General features: G+C 34.4%; 1 protein-coding gene across 1 annotated transcript in view; it reads left to right on the top strand.

Annotated features, from left to right (window-relative positions):
* The window catches only part of SLF1 (SMC5/6 complex localization factor 1), a 76,034-nt gene that overhangs the window by 14,670 nt on the left and 38,812 nt on the right, over positions 1-22,552 (top strand). The window contains exons 5-13 of the mRNA XM_019655913.1: positions 2,078-2,240; positions 8,740-8,880; positions 10,570-10,716; positions 15,246-15,368; positions 16,332-16,454; positions 17,498-17,551; positions 17,964-18,122; positions 18,924-19,087; positions 22,234-22,365. Of these exons, the coding sequence (XP_019511458.1) occupies positions 2,078-2,240; positions 8,740-8,880; positions 10,570-10,716; positions 15,246-15,368; positions 16,332-16,454; positions 17,498-17,551; positions 17,964-18,122; positions 18,924-19,087; positions 22,234-22,365 (1,206 nt within the window). The remainder of the gene's footprint in view (positions 1-2,077; positions 2,241-8,739; positions 8,881-10,569; positions 10,717-15,245; positions 15,369-16,331; positions 16,455-17,497; positions 17,552-17,963; positions 18,123-18,923; positions 19,088-22,233; positions 22,366-22,552) is intronic.

Below are 22,552 nucleotides of genomic sequence, written 5' to 3'. Positions count from 1 at the left end.
TGTTGTTAAAGAAATTCTTCTATGATATAGTATATTTTATTTCTACTATTTCCATTGTACTCTCTGCTGAATTCCCCATCTCTTCATGCAGATTGTTCACCTTTTCCTTTTATCCTTTAACATGTCAGAAAGTTATTTTAAAGTTACTTTCTGATAATTTCAACATCTGAATCATCTCTCTCTGCTATTTATTTCTTTATCTCTTGACAGTGGTTTGTTTTTTCTTCCTTGCTGTTTGTGCCTTGCATTTTTTCTTGCATGCATAGACATCATGTATAGAAGAACAGTAGTAGAAGCTGAAATGAATAACATTTATTTCCAAAAATGGGCATACCTCTTCTGCAAGGCAGTTAGAATGGGTGGCTGCTTTAATTATACCAGGTGTTTAGCTTGGTTTGGGTTTTGTTCATGCTATAGTCACCTTCAAGACAGCATGTCAATTTACTCATGCACTGGGCAAGTTTCTTTTGGCTTAGTGTGGAGCCTGGGTGCTGGAGGGTTTTTAATTAGTTTTCTTGCTTCACTCTCAGCTTTCAATAGTTCCTGCACTAGTGGGTCATAGAAGGACTCTTTCTTCATAGTCTTCCTCTCTTGTTATTCATTTCTAGGATGAGGGTAAGGGTGGGTGTGTTCTCAGTTTGGCTGGATAAGCTTCAGTCTTAAGCATTCTGGACTTGGGGGTTGGAACTTCCTCAATGTTAGTGTGGCAACCACCCATGGTAGCCAGATTCTGCCTGCTATCTTCGGGTTGGGTCTTGGGCAAGAAAGTGTCATCATCCACTCTCCCAGTATTAGATCTTTGTTTTGTGTTGGTGCAGAGCCCTAAGCCCAAGTGGCTTTCCTGGCCCCCACCCCCAAACAGATATCTTTTGCTTCTATCCCTCACCCAGAAGCAATGGGTCTTTTTTGGGGCTGTGCAGCAGGTTTTCCTACCCCTCCCCAGAAGCAGATGGGTTTTACTTTCACTCTTCCAACAGAAACAGTGCACCTTTCTTGGGTTCTGAAGGTAGAAGACTTTTCTTACCTTACCCAAATGACTTAAGGCTTTTGCTTCTTATGAGAGAAGGACCCAGGGAAGTGGGCCTGGTTTTTGTGTCTATTTCTTGGTGGTAGCCACTCCCCACTGGTCCACCAGTGCTACCAATGGGGGCTCCCTCTGTTCCCTGCTCCTACTCTTTTTCATGCATACTTAATAGACGCCTGTGGCAAAGAAGTTGCAAGTGAGAATGGGCTTTCCTTGTGTCAGGAAACTCTGTAATACTCTACTTTCATGCTATCTACACTTGGCCTTACACTTATTAAAATTTTACCTGAGTCTTAACCTACTTTTATGACAGCCACTTTTTTCCTACACCCTGGCAAAAGTGAAATAGTTTGGGTGTCCAATGTCTTTATAAAGGAGCTTATCACTGTTTGGAAATTCAGCTTCTTGATTGGCTTCTTACTTCAGTTCTCTGATGGGTTCATGAAAAATTATGATTTTTGTAGATTACTTGGCTTTTTCTTGTTGTTAAGTGGTACTCTAGTGCCTTTCTAAATCTTAAGCAGAACTTTCATGAAACTTTTGGGATGCGTGTCTTTATGTGTGTCACCTGAGTCTAAATGTAGTGTATTTCTTAATGTATATCAGTTAAACTTTTTCAAATGCTAATATTTTAGGGGAGTGTTGGCAACTATTTTCATTTTTGTTGTTGTTGTCCAGAATGTTGTTTCTTGGATGTATGTTGATTTCTGAGGTAGCCACTTTCCTAGACTTCTTTCATTATTTTCTTGTTGTTTTTTTGGCTTATCGAGGTTACTTTTCCTTAGGGAATAGATTTTATATTTTTGGTTCCTAAAAGCCTTTCTCATACCAAGAAATGAATAAGTAGAAAGACTGCCTGATATCTTAAACAACTTATAATTTAAGAAATCATTACAATAGTTATTTATTCTCCATAGCATTCATATAGCCCAAAAGAATTAACTCCTTTCAGGAAATTATACTCCTGCTCCTAGGAAGTAATTGATTTAGATAATTTTACTGAATATACTTATTTTTAAAAACACTAGCTATACTATTCATATTTTTATTTAGAGTTTTGAAGGCTGGAAAAGCAAATGTTATTGTACCAAAAAGTTCACCAAGTGGAATAACTCATGTGATTGCCAGTAATGCAAGAATCGAGGCTGAGCAAGAAAAAGATAATTATAAGGCTCCATTTTATCCAATTCAGTATCTAGGGGACTTCCTTTTAGAGGTAAGTAAAATAAATAATGCACATTTAAAAATGTTTATTTTATAAAATAGCAATATAGTAAAATATAATTGTGTTCTGAATTTTGAAAATCTGATTGGAAGTAATCAAAATAACATTTTAGGGAAGCTGCTCTCAATTAAGCATTTGGAAACACTTTTGATAAATCTGAAAGATGTTTGACTATTAAATTTAAAACGTCTTATTTTGAGTTTCTACTTGTTTTCAGCTCATTAGTGATATTTACTACAAAATAACTTGAAGCATTTTAATCTCAGTAGCAATGGACTATAGTATCATATGAGAATTTTGGGGTTATTTTCCATTTGGAAAAGAGGGAGCTATTTCAAAGGATTTAGAAATATTTTCCTGTCCTATTCTCCTACCTCCCTCTTCCCATTTGGTGCAAATACCAGTTTTAGGTTATTTTAATGGGAACAATCCTAGGAGAAACACTCTGGAATTAAAGAAGAATTCTTCAGAAGAGTCACTTAAAATAGAAGAGAAACCTCAGTATGTCTGAAAACTGAACCTTGATCTTCCAGAAAAAACGGGCTCCTTCTTTGGTGTTTCCCATCTCAATAGATACCATAACCTTTTATCTGATAATTTATGTCAGAGACCTGGGAATCATCCTTGAAACCTTCTTTTCCCGTATTCCTCACACCTTGTCAATTACCAAGTCCTATTAATTTTATTTCAAATATTTCTCTAATCAAACTGCTTTTCTCTTTCTTTACCAACATCATATTGAGTTGATCCTCTTTCCATTGTGCTCCTGGAATAGACTCCTAATTATCATCCTGTTACTCCTTTTTACTCTGGCTAATTTCCTAACTACTCTTTTTCTTTGTCTAGTCCATCAGCCAAAATGCTGTTTCAGAAACAATTCTGATCCTGTCACTCTCCTACTTAAAACTCTCCAATGGCTTCCCCTTGCCCTTAGGATAAAGTTCTAAAACTCTCATATGGCCTATACGTCCCCATAGGATTCCTACTTTTTCAACTGTATCTTGCTCCATTTTTTCTGTGTTCACTGTACTATAACAAAACTGCTTTTTACCAGTTTCTGAAATAAGTTAAACTACTTCCTATCTCAGTGTCTTCTCAAAAAGTATATTCTCTGTTTGACAAGGTTCTCCCCACTATTCTCCCACTCCCTGTGCCTACCTGCCTCCTGTTCATCATTCAGGGTCTGGTGATAATGTTGCCTCTTTAAGGAAGTCTCCTTGTCTCCTTGTTAAGTTAGGTTCACCTCTGATGTGTTCCTATAGCATTATTTTGCTTTATAATACTATAATTATAATTAATTGGCTGACTACTTGGTTGACTTCTTTTTCCCCATCTAAACCAAAAGTACCATGTCATCAAGGATGAAGTCTGTCTTTTCTGTAGATATGTCTGAATCATCTTGCATAGAGCCTGGCACATGAGTTCTCATTTTATATTTGTTAGATTAGTAGAGAAATTATGAAAAACCTTGAGTCTTCCAAGAGTAGATGTAATATATCATTCTATAATTACCTTTCCCTACTGAGTAGCACCCTTATAAATTGGAAATTTGACCTTAGTTCAAGGGATGGATCTGCTTGAACTATGGGTAATCTGATTGCCCTTGACAGTGATTGGGCTATGAATGGACATGGGAACCAATATTGATCCATGGGACATAAAAAGAGATACATAAGAGTTTCTGGGATGTTTATTCTTTATTCTGAAGAGAGAGCCACTGACAGCTTGGCTCCTGCTAGATGTGAAGATGGAAGAATGTAACCTAAACTACCACTAGCCGCCATTCTTTGATTATGAGGAGAAATAGCCTTAGGATGAAAACAGTCCTGTACACAGGAAAATGTAGAGATAGAATCTGGGGCCTTGTTGAGATACTTGAGTTGCTGGGTTAACCAACCCTGAAACCTGTTTTAGTGTTAGATCACATTGCCATTCTGTAAGGTAATCATTTCCGTATTATTTAAGTTAGTTTTAGTTGGTTTTCTATTACTTTCAGCCAAAAGCATCCTGCTTCCCTATATGAACAATTTAAAGGTAGAATTAACTGTCAACAGAATGAAAGCCATTTTTAACTACACAGATTAGTAAAAGGACCTGAATTTTCCTTTTTTCATGGAAAAAAAATGATTAAAATGTAATATGTGGTATGCTTTATTCACAGTCTTTTTTTGCAGTAATCTGATAACATTTCAGATTCAGCTGCTGAAATACTGGAGGGCAGCAATAGTATATCAACTAAAAATAGCAGATAATCTCTCATATTTTCTTTTTAGAATACATTGTTTTGTAAGTTCTGACTTAGATAGCTGGAAGTTCATAACCATTAGTTACAAGTAAGAAAGGCATTTTGTGATCACTTACGAGGAGAAACTAGCCAGTTAATTTTGATGTCTTGCTCTTCTTCTACCACATTGGCATAGAACATATTTACATTCTTCATTAGATGGATTCTGAAGTGTCCTCTGAGAGTTGCCATTAAAATGATTGAGTGAAAAGTAACAATTAAGCTGTTTTTAAAACAAACTTTTGTTGAACCTCCTTTTTGGAAAGCTGCTTGGTAATAGAATCAGGAATCTTATTTGGTTCAAGTTTATAGATATTTATTGAAGACTTTTGTTGTACCAGGCAGAATGCTGTACACTAATGAAAACGAATGAGACCATATGTCAGACCTTGAGTTGCTTACTATTTAGTGGTAAAAACAGAATGGGGAAATTATTAATTACAGTTCAGTGTGCATTGTGCATTGGTAAAATTATGTGCAAGGAACAGGAATGCAAAAGAACAAGTAGTGACTAACATGTCTCATTTGTTTTACCCAAGGAAGCCGTTGCAAAAAACGGGAGGATACTTTTAGAATACTTCAAACTTCTTTAGCTGTTTGCTTAAGAAAGAGAATAAAATGAACCGCAGAATAGTCTTATGGAATGTAGTAGGAATAATAGAAAAAAATATATACTTTTTGAGCCAGATGAACAAATTTGTGATCCAGATTTATAATTTACTAGTTCCATGGCCATAGTGAAGTTATTTATCCTGTGACTGAATTTCTTACTTTGTATGTAGAAATTAGTCCTTACCTTACTTTGGTTCTTGTGAGATTACGATTACTCTCGGCTAATATTTGTTGAGTGATTACTATGTACCAGGCAGTATGCTAAGTATTTCAATGCTTAATCTTATTTTAAACCTCATGTTTCTGTGTGCATGTATTATGGCCCCCTTTTACAGTTGGTGAAATGAAGTACAGTCAGATTAAATAATTTGTCCATGATTCCACAACTGTCAGATCCAAAAGTTAAGGCCATGCTCTTAATAAATTTTAAGACTTCTTTCCTCAAATCTCCCCTTCCTTTTCTCATTTTGGGTATTACTAGGTTTCCTTGATATTTACCTGGTCTCTTTCTAGGTAGTTAAAAATACTTGACTATATAAAAACAGTACCATAAACTAGTAGTCAAACAGGATTATGAGCTACCATTGAAGAAATAAGGTGTAAACACTAGTTAAGAACCACACAGAGCACCCTAAAGAATCTGGTTCTTTACTTGACTTCTCTGGCTCTCCATCCAGTCTCATGAATTCATTTCAGTTGCATGGCAAATGCCATGGCAAATCAAGGAATAAGACTTGGAGACCAGAGCATAGCTAAACTATACCTAGTCCAAGACAGGAAACCAAGTCAAACATCTGAATCAAAAGCCAGGCCTTTGCCATACTGTTCTGCTGTACTCCTAGATAACAGAATAATTTACTGAATACCGTATTTGCCGGCGTATAAGACGACAGGGCGTATAAGACGACCCCCTAACATTTCCACTCAAAATACAGAGTTTGTTATATACTCGCCGTGTAAGACTACCCCCTCTTCCGCACACCTTCCACACACCAAATAAAAGGTAAAACAATATCAGATTTGATTTGGCCCACTGAAGTGCAAACAAGCGTATTGTATTTCGTGTCACCACATAACCGTTTTGGCGATGTTGAGCCACCATGTCTGCTACATGTTTTTCGAGTTCTGGCCAGTGTGGGGTGCCTCTTCTTAATGCACACTTACCCCTTGGCATACTCTTTAATGCTTTCTCGTTTGATTTCCAGTCCCGAAACATCTTTTCTGTTACTCCATATTGTCTTGCAGCAGCACAATTATTATTTTCCTTAGCAAAGTTTATAACTTTCAGTTTAAAATTTGCATCATACTTCTTTCTTTTGGCTGGTGCCATGATAGGGATGATAAGGGTTTGACTGGTCGACATTTTCTATGCTGTACTGTACAATGGTGCAGTATTGTGGTTGGCTGTTGGCTGTATACAAAGCCTGATTTGATTGGTCCCTGCTCCCTGTTTGCCCGCCCTGTCACTATAGCAGTCTGGTCCACCCTTGCATCAGCATCTCCCTGGGACCTCACTAGAGCGCAAGTGCGAGCTCTTCAACATTCTAACAGGCACCATGATAGCGCAAAATCGCGAATCTTCAATGCATATGTAAAGAAATATACGGTAACCCGAATTTACCACACTCGCAAAATTGCACACAGCTGACCATACACCCAGTATGGTATCGCGATTCGCGATTTTGCGCTATCATACTGGGTGTATGGTGGGCTGTGTGCGATTTTGCGAGTGTGGTAAAATCGCATAACAGCAAAATCGCATAACAGCCGAGCATACACCCAGCAGCGCTGCTGATGCCTGAACGGTATGTGGAATGAAGTGGGCGGGCATCGGGAGGCCACTATGGCACGGGGCAAGCACGATGGGCAATATATCTGAAGTGTACCTGGCGTATAAGACGACCCCCCACTTGGAGGCATATTTTTCAGGGCCAAAAAATCGTCTTATACGCCGGCAAATACGGTAAGTAGGCTTTTGGTCATCTGTTTGAAACATAGCATTATTCTATGTAAAATAGACTAGACATGGTTCCCCTTTCCTAGATCATATCGGAGACAAACCCCTAACAGTGTATGAAAAGTTCATAGTTGGCACTAAAGAAATATTTATAAATTAAGGAATAAGAAATGAATATTTATAGATAAAATAATTTCTATTGGTGGCTTGGAGAAAATTATATGTTGATCGTTTGTTTAGCTCTATATAAAAATAGATTATTATTTTAAAAATCTTCCAAACGTCATAGTTTATTTATCAGGTTATGATTTTTAATTTGTTAACTTATGTAGGGTACTTGCATCATACATCCTAATTCACAGATCAGTATATAGCACCTGAGATGCATGAGTAAATAAATATATCCAGGATTAGAAGACATGTTCTTGCCTAATTGCTAATGTTAATGGTATGCTCTTTAGCATATTCTATGTAGCTGGAATCGATATGGGATTAATTTATCCTATAGTTTGGATATTTCTTGATGATTTGCACCTGAGAATTTATCCTCCTTTGTCAACCCATGTGAAACTTAAAGCCAGAAACTCATTTTATCCCCCTTCAAGTTGTCCTTAACATAAATTGTTCGTATAATCAGCGTAATTCTTTCTTTGATGCCAGGAATTAGAAGGAAGAAACATCTTCATCTTATTAGTTTTCAATTTCATTTTTCTGAATAACTGAAGAAATTCAAATTCAATTAGCTACTCTCAGGGATTGTTCTCTGGTTGCAGGACTGCAGCCTACTAAAGGGCCCTCATATCCACTTGTGAAGCTTAGTGCAAGTAAAAGGGAACCAAAGATCACACCATAAGCCTTACCACATTTTGGCTTGTATCCTAATTGTTCCCCAGGAGGACAGTGGTTTTCCAGTCTCTGTAACAGTAGTGAATATCTGAATACCCTTTCATAAGTACATTTTGGGAAACATCATGAATACATCTTTACTCCCAACTCTATCCTAAACTTCTAGAATTATGTAGTGTGTGTATGTGTATGTGTACACATACACACACATGCAAGTATTAAATTATTGGTAGGTGGTTTATGAATCAGTTTGGATTTCTTGGCAACAGAAATATGTGTTTGAATTAGAGTTAGATGAAACTAATTGTTTATTTCTATTTAAATAAGAGCTGTGAATTCAGCTATTACTCAGCCTCTTTCTTTTGTGTAGTGTACTTGAAAATGAGAAATCTTATCAATAAAAAACTGAAAAATACCCTGAGAAGGAATCTGTTCATTAACTGAAAATTTTTTTATCTAGATTGTAATTTTAACTTGGACAGGAATGAGATAAAATATTTTTATTAATGATTATTCATAAAAAGGATTGATTCTTACTAGACCAAGAAGGCATTAACTTTTCTTGAGATACGCAGAAATCACTTTATTATTCAGGGACTTTATTGTAATGATTTTTCTCTTGACAGAATTTACTAGTGTTTAATAACCTCTGATTTGGGAAAGTGCATTTTACCTACTTGTTTGACTGCCAAAGTATTTTGCTATTATAGATAAAGTTGAGTGCCATAAAAATTACATTATGTTGAAATTATACTTAATTGATTGCCCAAACCATTTTTACACACATGAAGAAAGAAATTCAGAATGATGAAGATTCCCAAATGAATTCTGTTTGGACTGAACATGGCAAGCAAGAAAACAAAAATTTCAGGAAAGATACAGGATTTCTTGAAATGAAAGATGCCTTCAGAGAGACCACGAGTAGAACCCAGGTAAAGCTTTATAGGCTAAAAAAAAAAATGTGTTCTGCTTCATACAGAATTGTTTGTGATACAATATATGGTGGAAATAACATGGATCGAAGAGCTGGTATTTGAACCCAGCTCTGTGTTTTATGGTCTATGATTTAAGCATAGTAGGATGTTGCCCTGTGTCTCTGTTTTAAGACTCTTATTGAAATAATGCATATAGAAACACACAGTTCCTAATACATAGTATATTCTCAACATATGGTAATTACTTAAAATCCCTCTGTATGTTTAATATAACATGTGTCTTATAAAAAATTCTTATCTATCAGCAATACGTATATCCATAATTCATGATATAAATTCAAATATTTTACTGCATTTAGAACAAAATTTAAAAAGGACACAGATGATTTCTATTTTGGCTAAATATGGAAAACAAAAAATGGAAAGGAATTTGAACTTGGAGTAACTGAAAAGGACCTAAAGAAATTAGCATGCAATGTGGCTCTCAAAATTTTTGAAGTAGCAGCAGCAACCAAAAAAAGGCAGTATTAGTTCTATTCTGGAAAAGCTAATGTTCAATTATGTTCAGTTTCATATTGTGTTTTATAAAACATTATTTAGTTGATTTATCAAATCGTAAGCCTAGTAGCTATTATTACTTAGTCTCAACTAAAATGTTTTTAAATGTTACTAGGAAGATACTAAAAATAAATTTTGTGTTTACTGCACCTGTCAAAATTTTACAAAGAGAATTCTAGTAACAATTTAGAACTTCTTCAACTGAACAGTATCTTAAGAAATTATTTATAGAGAGATTAGATAAAACTTGCCAAGAGCTTAAAGTATTTTTGCAATTTTTTTCTGGCTTTTCCAAAGTACAGTTGATATTTATGTGACTTATAAAACTGCTTTCTATGATTAACTACATGTGTATGGTCTTAATAAGAGACTTTTTGACTTGATGTGTCTGTTGAAATAGGCATTATAAACCACAGTATAAATTTTTTTTTAATTTAGGAAGGAATGATGGAGTTATTAAAATAAATTTAGTTTTTATTTAACGTGGAGAAAAGTCAAAATGATAATTTTATGAAAGATAAATGAAAATACATCTATATATATCTTGAGTTCCTTTTAGAACCAAGAGGAGATATATAACATTCAAGTAGAAATTTTTAGTTTTTTAAATAAATTTCTTAGTATAATGATAAACAGTGTGGCTTTGATACTTTTTACTCTGTTTAACGTTATTATATCTATGTCCTATAAAAATATTTTTAAGATATTTTCACTTGATATGCATAATAATGGCAAGACTCGACTTAATCTACAGCCTAAATTATTTTTACAAACATTTGTAGAAGTGAAATAAAATAATGAAGATGACCATATTCTTTTTTTGACTAGTCATATGACAAATAGAAAAAAAGCAGAGATTCCAAGAAAAATTAAGTTAATAAAATTAAAATACTTAAATTAAATGTATATTAAAGAAAATAAAAACTTTGTGAACTAAAAATCTGTTTCTCTGCTTCCTCATAGTATAACTATTATGTAATATAACTCACAAGGCTCTTTACTGTATTTAATCTCGTATGTATATTTTACAAAACTTCCTGAGTGGGCTTTTCTGTTGTGACTTACATTGCTTGTGTTGAGGCTATGATTAATCCACAGTCTAACTAAAATGTTTTTACAAACATGCAGAAAAAAATGCAAAATCCTGTTGAAGATGTCAATGTTAGTTCTATTTTCACTGAACACCACAAAAAAGAAAAATGCAGAAATTCCAGTAAAGATTTCAAATTTAATAAATTGAGAAATACATTAGCAAGGCACACATATGGAAATCAGGTAAGATCTTCCAAATTAAAAATAATTTATTTATATTTTACATCTCTTCTAAATTTACCAAATATGTCATTCATGAAGTAGTTTTTAATTATATGTACAAAAGTGTTATCAAGTATTTGTGTACAGTTTTTTACAGAATGCAAAAATGTGTGCTATACACCCAACAGTTAGATTAAGAAATAGAGCATTCTCAGTTATTTCAGACCCTTAAATAACATCTGTTATTTCAGACCCTTAAATAACATCTCAGTTATTTAAGATGCAATTTTCCAAATTGCATCCCCTTTTCTTCCTCTTACCCTGAGATAACACCTCTTTCTTGGAATTTGTTTTAATTATTTTGTTTTTCATTATAGTTTTACCAGCAATGTGTGTATGCCTAATAATATGTATTTATCAGTGTATTCCTATAGTTTTGTCTGTTAATGAACTTTTGTAGCTCATGGTATTTAAAGTCATCTGTGACTTGTTTTTTTTGCTAGTGTATATAATGTTCTGTTGTTTCACAATTATCCATTTTATTCTTGATAAATATTTGAATTTCTTTTTTATGTTGGTTTGTATTTGATTGGTTGGTTTTTGCAATTATGAACGTTTCTGCCATGAACAGTGTGAACATGTTCTTATGTTACTCTTGATGCACATGTTCAAGAGTTTCTGTAGCTTAGGCTATATGAGTGCTCCTAGGAGTGAAATTGCTGGGCCATAAGGACTGTGCATGTTCAGTTGTACTAGGTAATACCCAACTGATTTCCAAAATATTTTAGTAATGCATAGCCCCTCCAACAATGATTTCCTGTTGTATGAGATTTCCTATTGTATATAACTATTATTTTTTTGTTTTTACTTTATTAAAAAATTATTTTTCAAATACAGTTGACATTCAATATTATATTAGTTTCAGGTGTACAACTAGTGCTTAGACATTTTTATAACTTACGAAGTGCTCACCCCGATAAACACAGAACCCTATTTTTAGACTCTCATTTATTTTCACTCTCATCTTTATTATTTCCTTGTATCTACTCACTTTGGACTTTGTTCTTCTTTTCTTTGCTCCTTTAGCTTCTTAGCTTTTTGAAGTAGACATGTATTGCTAAGAATTTCCCTCTTAGAACTGCTTTAACCCAAGTAGTTGTGACCCATAGATTTTGAGTCATTTTATTTACATTTTCATTTGTTTCAAGATACCTTTTGATTTCTTCCTTGACCTAATCTGTAACCCATTCATTGTTTAATAGCATGTTATTTAGCCTCCATGTGTTTGTGTATTTTTCACTTTTCTTGTAATTGATTTCTAATTTCATGTCATTGTGTTCAGAGAAGATGCTTGATATTTTAATCTTAAGCTTATTGAGACTTATTTTTGTGGCCTAGAATGTCATCTATCCTGGAAAATGTTCCATGTGCACTTGAAAAGAATGTGTATTCTGCTGCTTTGGGGTGAAATGTTCTAAAAATATTAATTAAATCCACCTGATCTAATGTGTCATTTAATGCTGAAGTTTCCTTTTTGATTTTCTGTCTGGATGATCTATCCATTGATATCAGTGGGGTGTTCAAGTCCCCCATTATTACTGTATTACTGTCAGTCTCTCCCTTTATGTCTGTCAATATTTGTTTTATATATTTAGGTGCTCCTACATTGGGTGTGTAATGTTTTCAAGGTTATATCTTGTTGGATTGATCCTGTTACCATTATGAAATGTCCTTCTTGGTCTCTTGTTATAGCCTTTGTTTTAAAGTCTGTTTTGTCTGATACAAGTTTTGTTACCCTAGCTTTTTTTTTTTTTTCCTTCGTTTACATTTGCATGAAATATCTTTTTTCATCGCTTTACTTTCAGCCTGTGTGTGTCTTTTTACCTGAATTGGGTTTCTTGTAAGCCTCATATGTACAGATCTTGTTTTCTTATCCATTCAGCCACCCTGTCTTTTGATTGGAACATTTAATCCATTTACATTTAAAGTGATTATTGATAGGTATATAGTTATTGCCATTTTATTCATATTTTTTGTCTTTTTTTTCCTCTCTTCTTAAATAAGTCCCTTTAACATTTCTTGTAAAACTGGTTTGGTGGTGATGAATTCTTTCAGCTTTTGCTTGTCTGGGAATCTCTTTATCTGTTCTTTGATTCTAAATGATAGCTTTGCAGGTTAAGAGCAATCTTGATTGTAGGTTTTTGCTTTTTATCACTTTGAATACTTTGTGCCAATCTCTTCTGGCCTGCAAAGTTTCTGTTGAGAAATCCATTGACAGTGCATAGGAGCTCTCTTGTAGATAACCAGCTGCTTTTATCTTGCTGCTTTTAAGATTCTCTCTTTTTCTTTAATCTTTGGCATTTTAATTACGATGTGTCTTGGTGTGGGCCTCTTTGCGTTTATCTTGTTTGGGACTCACTATTCTTCCTTGGGCTTTTATGTGTGTTGCCTTGCCAGGTTAGGGAAATTCTCTGTCATTATTTTTCCAAATAGGTTCTCAATCCCTTGCTCTCTGTTCTGGTATCTCTATGATGTGAGTGTTGTTATGCTTGATGTTGTGTCAGAGGTCTCGTAAACTATCCTAATTTTTTAAAAATTATTTTTGCTTTTCCAGTTTGGTGTTTTCTACTACCTTTATCTTCCAAATTGCTGATTTGATCCCCTGCTTTATTTAACCTGCTGTTGATTGCATCCAATCTATTATTCAGTTCAATTACTGTAGTCTTCATTTCTGACTATGTTTCTTTTCTTTGGTTTCTCTTGCTGTGTAAGTCCTCACTGAGTTTATCTATTCTTCCCCTAAGTTCACTGAGTAACCTTATAACCATGTTTTGAAGTCTGTATCTTGTAGAATTACTTGCCTCCATTATGTATAGTTTTTTTTCTGGATTTTTATTCTTCTGTTCTTTCCTGTTTTGGGGCGACCATTTTTTGTTTGTTTTTTTGCTTGGTCTCTTCATTTTGGCTGCTTTCCCATGTTTATTTCTATGTATTAGGTAGATCTGTTATGTCTCCCAGTTTTGGCTGGGTGGCTTTATGTAGTAGGTGTCCTTTGGGGTTCAGTGGTGCAGTTTCCCTGGTTACCTGAACCAGGTGCTCCAGCGGTGTCCCTTGTGTAGGTTGTGTGTGCCCTCCTATTTTAGTAGAGCCTTGATTGCTGTTGGCATGTCAGTGGGTGGGATTGACTCTCAGGCTGACTGGCTGTGAGGCTTGGCTGTGACTACAGCAGACAAGGTGTTGTGTGCTGGCTGGCCCTGTGGAACAAGATTCACTTTAGCAGAGCTCTGGTGCCTGCCAAGTCCACTCTTTGGTTATGTTGTTTGTAGTGCTAATTGGGTGGTTCTCTGTTGTGGTCTGAGGCTGGCCACCAGGTGTGTTGGTTCTGGGATTTCTTGGGAGGGGCTTTGGTGCAGGCCAAGATCAGCTGCTGCCTATACCCAACTAGGGAATACCTGGGAGGAGCCACAAAGTGACCTGCAGTTTTTAGCTGCCTATGCTGGGCTTGGAAGTGTGTTGGAAAGGCTATACTTTGAACCAGGGCCAAATGCTACTAGTGCTGATTTTGGAGCCGCCTAGCAAGAGGTACAGGGCACACTGAAGTCACCTGCTGCTTGCTTGGGGTTACTGGACCTTTGAGAGATTTTAGTAAAATCTGCAGCATGTACCAAAGCTGGCTGTTTGTGAGGCACAGTTGCTGAAAGAGGTTTGGGCCTGTTCATGAGTTGGGTGGGTCAGCGTCTCCAGGAATCAGCAGTGTGGAGTAAGTGGTGTTAGCCAGACTGATGGAGACCCAGATTTGGTGCCCACCTATGCTTCCAGGCTAGGTTCGGAGATGGCTCAACAAAGTAACAAAGGGGCCTGCCAGCAGTTTTTTCCTGGAGAGAGCTGCTTCTCCAGTCCTCGCCCTGATGCCATACAATTCAGTTCCTCTGGGTATGTCCCTGGTGCTTTTCTAGCTGTTGTCCCTTCACTGGAGCTTAGGGTGTGTGTTTATGAGTGAGTGAGTCTGTGCTCAGGCCCTTTAAGAGTACATCTGGGTCTCCTGCAACCCTCTATTTCACTTGGTTTTTCCCCACTGATTTTCATAGCCAGCTGTTGTGGGGATTCCTCTTCCTGGAACTGGTGGTCTATTCTGGGAAGCCCTGTGTAGAGCTGGGACCCCTCGTTCCTCAGGGAGGACCTCTGCAGCTAAGATATCCCTCTCAATTCTTAACCATCACACGTAGGGGTGGGATCAGCCCATTCTACATCTCCGTCCCTTCTACCAGGCTCTTTGTGACTTCTTCTTTATATCCTTAGTTAATAATACTTCTTCTGTTCAGCTAGACTTCAGGTAGTTCTCAATGGTGGTGGTTCTATAATTTAGTTGTAATTTTTTATTTGGTTGTGGGAGGGCATTTTCTACTCTTCCTTCTTGACTGGAAGTTTCTGTTATGTTTTTAAATGTGTTACACTGTGTGATAAGCCAGACTGTTCCTGAGTTTATTTGGATTTTACAGTATATATTGTTCATGTTGAGATTTGTTTAATTGTGGTCTATATACATTTAGAAGGAAATTAAGAAAAAGGATGAAGATATTCAAAGGAAAAAATGCAAAAAAAGAGATTTCAGGAAACGTGTGGAACATAACAGAATTAAAACTACCTTAAGAGAGCACACATATAGAGATCAGGTAAAACTTTGTAAGCTAAGATAAGTGGTTTGCATTTTTTCTGGCTCTTCCCTAATATAATATAGACATATATAATCTGATTTTTTTATTACTTGCTGTGTTAAATAGAACCTGCATATCTTATGAAAAACCTTGAGTTGATCTGGTATGATATTCACACTTAATGCTTTAATTAACTTTGGTTCAAAATGAAAATATTTTTACATGCCTACACAAAGAAATTTGAGTTAATAATCAGGATATTCAAATATATTTTGTTTGCCTGAATGTAACAAAAAAAGAAAAAGAAACAGGCTAAAATTTTTTAAATGAAAAATGCCTTAATGAATGAAAAATGTGCATGTATTGTAGTTTGGATTTACACATTCTAATCTAAATTTTAGTGTTTTTGTTGTTTGTTTTTTGTTTGCTTTACTCGGTTTCCTTGTTTTTAATTCATTTTTTTTTCTTTTCTCTGGAATGTTGAAACTAAATTTTAGTTTTTGATCTTTCTTGGTACAATGCAGACCATTTTTAATAAGATAGCTTGTTTTTTTAAAATGGGATCCTTCTTGAGTTAACTTTTCCAGAGTATAACTTCATTTTACAATTTAAACCACATCATGTTGATATACATATATTCAAAAGGATCTTCAGAAAAAAATTATAAAGGTAAATAAATACTCATGTTTTGTGTGAACATGACAACAAAGAAAAAGAGAGGTTCTAAAAGATTTGGAACGAGCTAAAATGAAAAGTACTTTAAGAAAGTACATATATAAATATCAGGTAAAAGTTTCCAAATTTAAATGTTTGCTTTTTTTAAACTTTTTATTTCATTATATAATCTTTATATAATATAATTTTAAGGATATTTGTTGTGGTTAACACTTCATGGATGTGTTCTTGTATTGTCCATTGTGATATTTACAATTTCTGTTGACACTGTATTACACTGTCTAAAGTACTTTTATGTGTTTGCAGGAAGAAATGAAGAATTCTGGTTTTGCCGATCATGCCAAAGAATCAAAAACCAAGGATATCAGGACAGATGTGGATATTACTGAAATAAAAAATGCCTTAAGGAAGCACATGTATAGAGCTCAGGTAAAATCTTACTATGCCAAGTTTTGAATCATTTCCTATTCTTAAGTATAACCAAAATATAATAAAATATAATAATAATAATAATAGACTCATTATGTTTAATGGCTTAAAATAATTCATTATTTTTTATGAGCAGTAGTGTGTTTGGGCATTTAATAAGTATGCTGAATTCTCTGCTATTTATACCTCCATGATGTTACAGATAAATTATGTGTGTATAGACTGCTGTAACTTGAACTTGTTTCTGGATGCTTGCTAGCCTGATATTGGAGAATGAGGACTGCATGATCCCTTTTGCTGCTGTCCTGGTTCAGCCTCAAGCTTTAGCACAGACCTTGAGGCCCTGGGTTGTGGGGAAGGGCTCTTTCCAGCTTTTCTGCATCCTAAGTGGAAGACAAAGCTATGTCATTGTTTTATTTTGTATTCTGTTAGCATTTTTAAGCATATTTTATACCTTCACTTGCCATTTGTATATTTCTTCCTCTGCCAATTGATTATTCATATTTTTTTCTATTTTCCATTAGGTTATTTTATATCATTGTTTCTAGATCTTTTTATATAATCGGAATATTATCTCTTAGGTTTGTTGCAAATATTTTTCTGGTGTACTCTTTTAAACAAATATACAATTTTAGGTATTTAAAAATATATAGGAAGATTTTTGCATGTGATTATATAGAAAACTTGACTGCTTATTTTTCTATGGACTCTTATACAAAATGTTCTCCCTATTTATATTTCTATATCAAAATACTAAGGACAGTGGACCTCTTTAGGTCTTCAAAATGAATATGACTTTACCTTTAAGTTATTTCAATTTAGAAGGAGAAAATAGAGAATGTTCATACTCATGAGATTGCTATGACCTTAAAATGATGAAAGTCGCTCGTCTGAGCCAACACGAATATGAGATCACTTATAGCTATTAATGTCTTCCTGAATCTGTTTTGTAAGTTTGGCCAAGGTTTTAATGCTTTGTAAACTGAAATGTATTTTTTGACTTAAAAATGTTTAATTTTAATTGTATGGTTGCTGTTTTGTAGGCTATCAGATACAGATGCATTAGAATAGATAAACAACCAGTATACAATGTCGAGGTAAGTGTCTTGGAGTAGGGTGGTGACAAGGGCAAAAAAGGAAGGTTTGTTATTTATTTGTTATTTTTAGTTATTTTGATATAAAGGAATGTGTTGTCTGCAACACATTCTATCAAATTTTAAGTATAGTTTCTCTAATTAGAAATAAAAAAGAAAAATACCTCCTGTCAAAGCTCCAAAAAAGTCTATGCTGTAGTAAAAACTAATAACAAGAATTAAAAACTTATGCTCATCACAGGTGAGTTTTGTGTCCCTGTTCTTGTATTTTATAGCTTTTATAATTACTAGTTCTAGATTAAATTTTCAATATAATATTTACAAAAGCATATTTTCCTTAATTAAGGTAATTCAAGATTTGATCCCAGAATTTTACTCTTATTTTCTTTGAGTCACAGAATCCTTCCTTTCTTAGGTTAAAAGTGCTGAATTTCCCAGAAGTGTATTAAATTTAATTGAAAGCCTCATAGAAGGACAGTTTTTTAAAGAAGCAATTGAAGAACTTTCCTCTTTGCGAGCACATTATATCCCTCCTGTATGCCTTCTTCATGCTCTTCTAGAGAACATTTTACAGGTAAGAACAATCTTTCAAAAAATGTTAAAATATGAACATTTTATTTTTTTATGTTTACAGTTCATTTTCTCTTCAGTATTTTTCCCCTCATTTTAATAGGAAATACAGTACTCATTTATTAACATTTCTGTTTTAAACTATTTACTAGGTACTACTCTGAATGCTTTTCACAGAATTTTCAAGATAATTTTCTCTTGGGAAAATTTTATCTGATTTTTTTCCATAGTAGTAAATTATCCAATATGAAAATAATTAGACTACAATGATTTAGAATGCCATTTAGTAAATTATGCCTTTAGTACATTGGTAATAATCAGTTTTATTTATGTAGACAGACAGCATACTCAAACTGTGAAAACCAATAGGTACAGCTTTTCAAAGGGAGCTTTCTAATATTCTTCATCAAGGTGCCAATTTGAAGAAATAACAGGTGTAAACTATGTCAGATTAATATTGGTGAGAAGAATGTTTCATGAAAAGTTTCTTACCTTTAGTTCCTTTAAAGTCATATTTGGGAACTCCTATTTTCACTATAACCATGAAATGTGAAATGATCATTTCGTATAAGTTAGTCCCCAAAGCTAGGATTAACTATTATATAGATACATGTTTAGTGTGTGCCTCTCTTTGTTGTATATTTAATTAGCTAAATATGATACTTCCATCTGATCTCTTTTGTCCAAACACATTTATATATTTGGCAAGAAAGTTAAGACGGGGTTAGTATAGTTTTTGACTGAATAAGCTGGTGAAACTGTACTTGTAGCTATAGTGTTTTACTTTTTTGTTTATTTTTAAAAGGATAACCTAGATACGTTTTCTGGTCGATACTTTCACATATTGTCAGCTCTTCTTCACTTACATCCTCCTTGGAAGTCCCCAGCCATGTCAAGATATTACTTAGAGTTGTTTCAGTGTCCATCTTGTATGAAAGGAGCATGGTCTCTAATAGAAGTGCTTATCAGGTAAGGAATTTCACATATGAGGATGCTAGATTTAATCTCGTAGTTGTTATGCTAGGTGTTTTTTAGATACTGGTGAAGGGAATACATGTCTTTGGAAAAAGTTTATGTGTGTATGTATATAGTATATCTGTGTTGTATTTATTGCAAAACACTTATAAAAAGGCCACGTCTACATTGGTCATGTTTGTCAATCAGATTATTTAAAAAATAAATGTTTAATGAGTATGTGAAATAGATTCACGGGAAAGCCAAATCATTATTTGTTTTTATTTTTTAACAAAAATAATGTTGTTTGCATATTGTTTTAAAAATTAAGAAAATTAATTTATTGCATATGGATATCATCAAACTTTGGTAATCAAAAGTGTAAACATTTATAACTATACAATATCTTTTTATGGTTCTAATATATTTTTTTCTGCTAGAAATTTGAATTTTGAAACTGAACTTAACTTTTCTTAAATATGTCATCTCTTTCATGTGTCTGCCTGTACTGTCCTCTGCCTAGATGCTTCCTTTGTCTTACAAATGTTACTCCTCCAGAAATCCTTCCTGTTTCTCCCAAACAAAACCATATCCCCTTTCTTCTTTGATAGCTCTCTGTATCTGATAGTCCTCCTTTGTTTGGAAGGTACTTTCTTTTTGTCCAAGTGTTCAGTGTTAGCCAGTCCATGGTAGTGAGAGAAGGGATACTTGACTAGCCAGGAAAAGTCTAGACCATTGGCTATCAATTTGAGATCGTAAAGATTCACCTACCATCTTGGTTGTGATATATTTGAAGCGTGCTAATCAGCTTGCTACATGTGTTTATTCACTCTTTCAGCAAATGTTTATAGAGTACTTACTGGGAGCCAGGCATTGTGCTACATTTCAGAGATAAGAAAAATAAAAAAGAAAACAGTTCTGCACTTTTGAAGGCGACTGAGATGTAAACGCAACTCTAACACAACAGTACTAGCCCAGCATAGGTATATAGGATGTGAGAATACATGGTTTATGTAGCTGACGTATTTCCTAATTACCAAATTTGTTTCTTCCTTCACTGTCATTGCCTTTATTTAAAAGCATCCACTGCTTTTTATATAAACTATTCTGGTTTTGATCTGCTTTATTGATCTTGATTTTACTTTTTTCCCTTTATCTTTCAAAGTACCCCAGTATGCTCTCATTTTCTAGGTAAAAGTCCTTCATTAACTCACACATCACCTACAGTTTAAATTCCTTAGCAAAACGTATAAGACCCTTCATGATTTTGCTCCTCTATATGTCTCCATTCTTTTTTTTTTTTAAGATTTTTATTGGGGAATTGGGGGATGGGAACAGCACTGGGGGAATTGGGGAAAGGGGAACAGACAAGTTGCTGTCCTTTTGTTCTTCAGTCTAGTTGTGGAGGACGTTGCTTCACTGGCCCAAGTTGGCACCATCATTGCGCTCTTCCCGGGCGAGTCAAATCAGTCGCCAGCTTCTGGATGGCTGCTCACTGCTGGCTGCTGACTACACACGGTAGCCCGTGGCAACCCACTGCAGCAGGGGCTGCAGCCTACACCGTCGCCGGCAACTCACGGCATCCTAGTTCCAGGTTGAGCTGTTGTTCAGCATCTTAGCTGTGGAGGGCAGTGTCACTGGCCTCATATGTGGGATCCGAACCGAGGTCCTCTGGCGTCCCAAGCCAGCTCTTAACCAACTGAGTCACTCGGCCGGCCCTCTATGTCTCCATTCTTAATCTTCAGCATATTCCCAAATGTGCCCAACCACTGAACTATTTTACATTTCCTGTCCCTTTGCTCTTATGTTTTCACTGCATATATATATACCTTCATTCCTGCCACCTCCAGAATACCTGTCCAACTCCTACTCATGCTTTAAAATGCAACTCATATAATACTTCCTAATTCTTGCTCTTTCCTTTGAGTTAAGTTCGTTACATCAGCCTTTGACTTTAAGAATAGATGCTCAGTTTTAAACATCTCAGTGTTTAATATAATGCCTGAAACATAATAAGTGCTTAATAAATGTTTGAATGAATTAATTGAAGCTATATGAAATGGAGTTTGGACAGCTTAAAAGTAGATTTTTTAATAAATATCCAGATTTTTTTCAAAATAATTGGGTTTATTGGGTAGAAAGTACCTATGGAAGTGGTAGGAATATAGATGAGCTGTTTGATATTAGTACAGTTTTGAATATATTTCAGATATTATATAACATACATTAAAAAAGAAAAAAGATCATTGGTATCCATCTCTGGCAATTTTCAGAGAAACTAAATAACTGTATGGGTATGGAGGATCTTCTAGAACAGATTTGAGTATTAAATGAATTATTAACTTTAATAGCTATTAAGAACCTTACTAACCTGAGAATGTGGTATTCAAAAAGAAGACCAGGAAGGTAGAGACAGAGGTAGAAAGTTACAAGTATATTGTTAATATAATTGATAGTAAAGCTGGAAGAAAATTGTAACAAATATTGTTGACTAGACTCTCTCTCTCAGTCCTAGAGTTCTGAGAAGTCTTATGTTCTCTTTTTAAAAATACTATGGAGCTGCTGTTCAACCCAGTCGTCATTAGCCACATGTAACTATTTAAATTTGATTAAGATTAAATTATTAAAAATTCATGTTCTCAGTTGCACAAGCCACATTTGAATAGAACCTGTTCATCACAGAAAGTTCTGTTGGACAGCTATAGAAGATGCAAAGAAAATAAATACTGAATTTTTAAAACTTGAAAAAGTAGCCCAAAATGACCTTCATTTTACTAAATAATGAAAAAAGTTATCGCAAGTGAAAAGATGGTTATGGAGAGTATTATAAATTGAGAGTTTAGCTGGTCATCTGAATCAAAAAGGTTTAATGAATTTCATTATTTTTTATTCTTTATCAGTGATGAAAGAGTACAAAAAGAGAGACCAGATGGTTGTTAAACATAGCAATCATTGAAAAACAGAAAAAATTAGATCTGTATTATGAAAAATTTAGTATTATGAGCTATTTGAGTAAAGGAAGAAAATAATAAAATTATTGAATTTGACTTATATTCTGTTGAAGTGAATTTCATTAAAATTCCAGTAATACTCTAAAAAAATGCTTTATTCACAAATTACTCAATAAATTACTTGTATTTTTGTTATATTTATCTTTTCAGGTCTTGTCTTTTCAATGAAAGTTTTTGTCATCAAATTTCGGAAAATATTATTGGCTCTAAGATGCTCCATCTGACAGTGCTCAAATTTTTCTTCAATTTAGTTGAAAGTGAAGTGCGACATCTGAGTCAAAAGTAAGTTTTAATTGCAGAAAACCTCACCATTTTCTATATGTTGTTTTATGTACTATTTTTCTTTTTTTTTCTTTTTTTTTTTTTTTAAAGATTTTTATTGGGGAATTGGGGAAAGGGGAACAGACAAGTTGCTGTCCTTTTGTTCTTCAGTCTAGTTGTGGAGGACGTTGCTTCACTGGCCCAAGTT

The sequence above is a fragment of the Hipposideros armiger genome, unplaced genomic scaffold (genome assembly GCF_001890085.2).
Source record: "Hipposideros armiger isolate ML-2016 unplaced genomic scaffold, ASM189008v1 scaffold_252, whole genome shotgun sequence".
NCBI classification, from domain to species: Eukaryota; Metazoa; Chordata; class Mammalia; order Chiroptera; family Hipposideridae; genus Hipposideros; species Hipposideros armiger.
Note: the sequence above shows the minus strand (reverse complement) of the source record. Positions and strands in the feature narration are given on the sequence as shown.